General features: G+C 29.6%; 1 protein-coding gene across 2 annotated transcripts in view; it reads right to left on the bottom strand.

Moving 5' to 3' along the window:
- Positions 1 to 5,035, bottom strand: part of LOC117182201 (phosphoinositide 3-kinase adapter protein 1) — a 187,806-nt gene that overhangs the window by 39,654 nt on the left and 143,117 nt on the right. For both annotated transcript variants that reach the window (XM_033375263.1, XM_033375264.1), the window contains 2 exons: positions 4,557 to 4,692; positions 293 to 483 (listed from right to left, as the gene is read on the bottom strand). In XM_033375263.1, coding sequence (XP_033231154.1) covers positions 293 to 483; positions 4,557 to 4,692 — 327 coding nt within the window. The remainder of the gene's footprint in view (positions 1 to 292; positions 484 to 4,556; positions 4,693 to 5,035) is intronic.

Here is a 5,035-nt window from a genome sequence, read left to right as displayed (position 1 = left end):
TCGACTCGGGATACTTATAAGATACTACCATGATTTTTTAAGATTTTTTGGTCCAAAAATAAATTAGGCCAAAAACCGGCCTTACCGACCCTCCCCCTTTATCTACTTGTTTATCAAGTAAGCATGCTAAAAAAAAGAAAGGGCAAACTAAAAAAAAACAGAGTGATTCTTTTGGAAGAAATTGAGGTAGAATTGAATTTTTTCGGATTTTTGACGAAATGAAAGCCCGAAGCCTATCGACAGAATCACTTTGTTGTTTAAAGCTACATTTTAAAGGCGATGCTTAGTGTACCATGTAGCTACGAAGTTGTTGGGCCAATCGAGTGTGACCCGCTTGTTCGGCTAAATCTGCTGGGGTCAGTTCGGAAACGTTTTTGAGGTCAGAAGCTTGATCGCCACCAGGAGTTTCCAACAGTTGAAAAGCTAGTTTCTCGAGGCCGAATCGGGCAGCAAAATGTAACAATGTTGGATACTCGTCCGGACCTATTTATTGGGAAGAGATTGGAAACTGATTAGATTTTGATTGAGCAATCAAGGAAATGCAGCAGCGAGCACTATGTATTTTCTAGTTTCAATTTTGGAATTGTAAACAATCTATTCAAGAACCTATAGAATACACAAAATAGTCAACGCAAAACAGATTTCATTCAAAATTAATTGGGACGACTGGAAAACTCCCGGAAAATAGAATTTCCGGATAAGAAAATTCCGGAATAATATTATTCCTGAGCAGTTTATAATATTGACGAATTGGAGAATTACCCGATTAGGAAAATTCTAGAATAATACAATTTCGGAATAATTAAATTCCCAACACTGTAAAATTCTCGATTAATAAAATTCCCGAATAACAAAACTTAGGAATAATTATATTCCCAAATTGGAAGATTCCCGAGCAGTTAATAATATTATCGAATTTGAAAATGACCGAATAATAGAATTTCCGACAGTTTATAATATCATCGAATTTGAAAATTCTAGATTAATAAAATACCCCAATAAAATTGCCGAATAATAAAACTTGGGAATAATTAAAATCTCGAATGGGAAAATTCACGAAAAATAAAATTCCCGGCACTGGGATTTCCGAACTGGAAAATTTTAGGAAAATAAAATTTCCAAATCGTAAAATTCCCTGACAGTTTATAATATTACCCTACAATAAAATTCACGACAGTTTATACTATTACCGAATTGGAAAAATCCCGATTAATACAATTTTATTATTGGGGAATATTATCAGTCGGGAATTTTCCAATTCTGGAATTTTATATTGTCAGAAATTTCATTATTTGTGATTTTTTAGTAGTACCGAGAATTTCATTATTCCGTAATTTTGAATTCGGCAATATTATAAACTGGCCGAAAATTGTATTATTCGGGAATTTTCCAATTCGTGAATTTTTTTATTCTGAAATTTTATTTTTTGAGAATTTTCTAATTTAGGAATTTCATTTTTCGGAAATTTTATCATTTAGGAAATTGTAATATTCATGAATTCTCCAATTCGAAATTTTGAATTATTCTAAAATTTTATAATTCGGGGATCTTATTAACTGGGAAAACTCCAAGTCGGGAATTTTACGATGTCGGAATATTCAGTGGTTATAATATTATAAACTATTCGGGAATTTTATTAATCAGGAATTTTTCAATGCGAGAATTTTATATTCTCAGAAATTTCATTTTTCGGGGAATTTCCTAATTTAAGAATTTCATTTTTCGGGATTTTTCAGTCATTTCGGGAATTTTATTATTCGAGGGTTTTCTAATTCGGTAATAGTATAGAAAGTCGGGAATTTTATTAATCGGTAATTTTCCAATTCGGCAATATTATTCAACCCTTGGGAAATTTTCTTATTTAGGAATTCTCCAATTCGAGAATTTTTTATTCTGAAATTATTTTTTGGGGGAGTTTACCAATTTGGGAATTTTATAATTTAGGAAATTATAATATCCGGGAATTTTCCAAATCGAAATAGTGAATTATTCTGAAATTTCATAATTCGGTAATTTTATTATTTGGAAAGGTTCCAATGCGGGAATTTTTATTTTTTCGGGATTTTTCAGTCATTTCAATATTGTAAACTACTCGGGAATTTTATATTGTCGGAAATTTAATTTTTCGGTACTTATCAATCATGGGAATTATGAGAGCATTTTCAAATTCGGCAATATTATGAACTGTCGGGAATTTTATTATTCGGTAATATTATAAACTGTCAGGGAATTTTATTACTTGAAAATTTTATTTTCAGAGAATTTTCCAGTTCGGAAATCCCAGGGTCGGAAATTTTATTTTTCGTGAAATTTCCCATTCGAGGTTTTAATTATTCTCAAGTTTTATTATTCGGCAATTTTAATAAGCAGGAACTTTATAGTGCCGGGAATTTAATTTATTTTTGGGGTATTTAATTAATCGAGAATTTTCAAATTCGGTAATATTATAAACTGTCGGAAATTCTATTATTCAATCATTTTTCAATTCGATAATATTATGAACTGTTCGGGAATCGTCCAATTTGGGAATTTTATAATTCGAGAAATGATAATATTATGCAATCTTATAATTCGGAAATTTAATGATTTCAGAATTTTCCAATTCGGCAATTTTTTATTCGGAAATTTTATTTCTCGAGAGCTTTCAAATTCGGCAATTTTATAATTTAGGAAATTATAATATCCAGGAATTTCCCAATTTGAAATTTTTAATTCTTCTGAGATTTTATAATTCGGTAATTTTATTATTTGGAAAGGTTCCAATCCGGGAATTTTATTTTTCGGGATTTTTCAGTTATTCCAATATTATAAATTTAATTATTCCGAAATTTTTCAATACGGGAATTCAATTATTACAAAATTTTATTATTCGGGAATTTGATTATTTGGGAATTTTATATTGTCAGGAATTTAATTTTCGGGATTTTTAGTCGTCCTGTGAATTATTCGAGAATTTTCAACTTCGGTAATATTATTAATTTTCGGGAATTTTGGAATTATTCTGAAATTTTATAATTCGTGAATTTTATTATTGGGGAAGGTACCAATTCGGGAATTTTATTATTCCAGAATTCAATAACTCGAAAATTTTATTTTTCAGAAATTCTATTAATCGGGAATTTTATATTGTCGGGAATTCAATTAATCGGAAATTTTATTGCTCGGGACTTTTATATTGCCGGGAATCTAATTTTCGGGACTTATCAGTCCTGGGAATTATGCAATGATTTTCAAATCCAATAATATTATAAACTGTTAGGGAATTTTATTACTTGAAAATTTTATTTTCAGAGAATTTTCCAGTTCGGAAATCTCAGTGTCGGGAATTTTATTTTTCGTGAATTTTCTCATTCGAGATTTTAATTATTCCCAAGTTTTAATATTCAGGAACTTTATTAATCGGGAATTTTTCAATTCAGGAATTTAATTTGTCGAGATTTTTCAGTCGTTCTGTGAATCATTCGAGAATTTTCAACTTCGCTAACATTATAAATTGTCGGGAATTTTATTATTCGGTAATTTTCCGATTTAGCAATATAATAAACGGTTCGGGATTTTTATTATTTGGAAATTTTCTAATTCAGAAATTTTTTATTCAGAAATTTTATTGTTTGTGAATTTTTCTATTCGGAAATTTGGAATTATTCTGAAATTTTATAATGCGGGAATTCGCGAATTTAAGTATTCGAAAATTTTCCAATTCGGTAATAGTATAAGCTGTCGTGAATTTTATTATAGGGTCAAAAGGATAAAATTTCGGAATAATTAAATTCCCGAGCACAAAAACTCCCAAATAATACAATTCCCGATTTGGAAAATTTCTCAACAATTTATAATTTTGGGACGACTGAAAAATCCAAAAAAACCAAAAAAAAATCTTGACACTGTAAAATTCCTGAATTGGAACCTTCCCAAATAATAAAATTCCCCAAAAAATTAAATTTTAGAATAATAAAATTCCCGAATAATGAAATGCCTGACAGTTTATAATATTACCGAAATTGAAATTTCCCGACTTGAAAAAAAAAATACCCTGAAATTTAAAGTTTTTTCATGGATATAAAAAATTTCTGGACAAATCCAGATTTTCGAGGTAGGATAAATACCCTGAATTAATCAAAACCTTCAATATTAAATAGTGATTCAGTAAAATAAAAATGATGTAATTTTACTTTTTCTTTTAAAGAATGAAAATTATCTAAAATTAGAGTTTTTAAAAATGATAAACACGTAAAATAGTATTTCGGAAGAATAAAAATGATGTAAAATAGTGATTATAAAATAAAATAAATATTAATCAAATAAGAAAAAGAAATATTATAAAAAAATAAGGTCAGGTATATTCATGCTCCTCCTTTAAAAAACGCTGGTGCCTTTCCTTGATGATATAAATTTATAATAATTTCTTATTCTTACCGGCCAAACGTTTGCGTTCTAAATATGGCAGCGTGTTAAAGATATAATTTTATTTTGAAGTGTAAACATTTTTTTAAAACACTTTTTAATAAAAAGAGTCTTAGATTCAATATTAAAATAAAAGACTGAAAGTATCTTACTTGTGTAATTCTTCGTGGCTGGTATCGTTCCACTTGGAGTTGAAAGAAGATTAAAGTGCGGCGGAAGATTTCGTCGAAAGGCATGAACCATCCAGTTATCCAGTTGGTCTCGATCTCCAGGATTGAATCCAATTGTCTAAAAAATAACCTATATTGTTATAATATTCAGAGCAAGAATAAAATAACAAAAAGCAACCGATTTTACAGCACAAAATGCTCTCAAAATCGGGGAAATAGGGTGATTTTTCACGAAAATAAGGGAATAAATTTGAAAAAATGAAATTAATTTACATACGAGGGTAGTTCAATAAGTCCTTAGAATGACCAACAGATGGCGCGCGAATCGCTCCAAATCATCTGTTTTCAGTCAGCACCACTCCCCTGCCTTAGCAACGGTTTATAACTGGGTAAATGAATTTAAGCGTGGTCGTACATCAATAAGTGACGAACCACGTTCAGGAAGGCCCGTAGAAGCAAGT

Source organism: Belonocnema kinseyi, chromosome 10 (assembly GCF_010883055.1).
Source record: "Belonocnema kinseyi isolate 2016_QV_RU_SX_M_011 chromosome 10, B_treatae_v1, whole genome shotgun sequence".
NCBI lineage: Eukaryota > Metazoa > Arthropoda > Insecta > Hymenoptera > Cynipidae > Belonocnema > Belonocnema kinseyi.
This window is presented reverse-complemented; position numbering and strand designations above follow the sequence as displayed.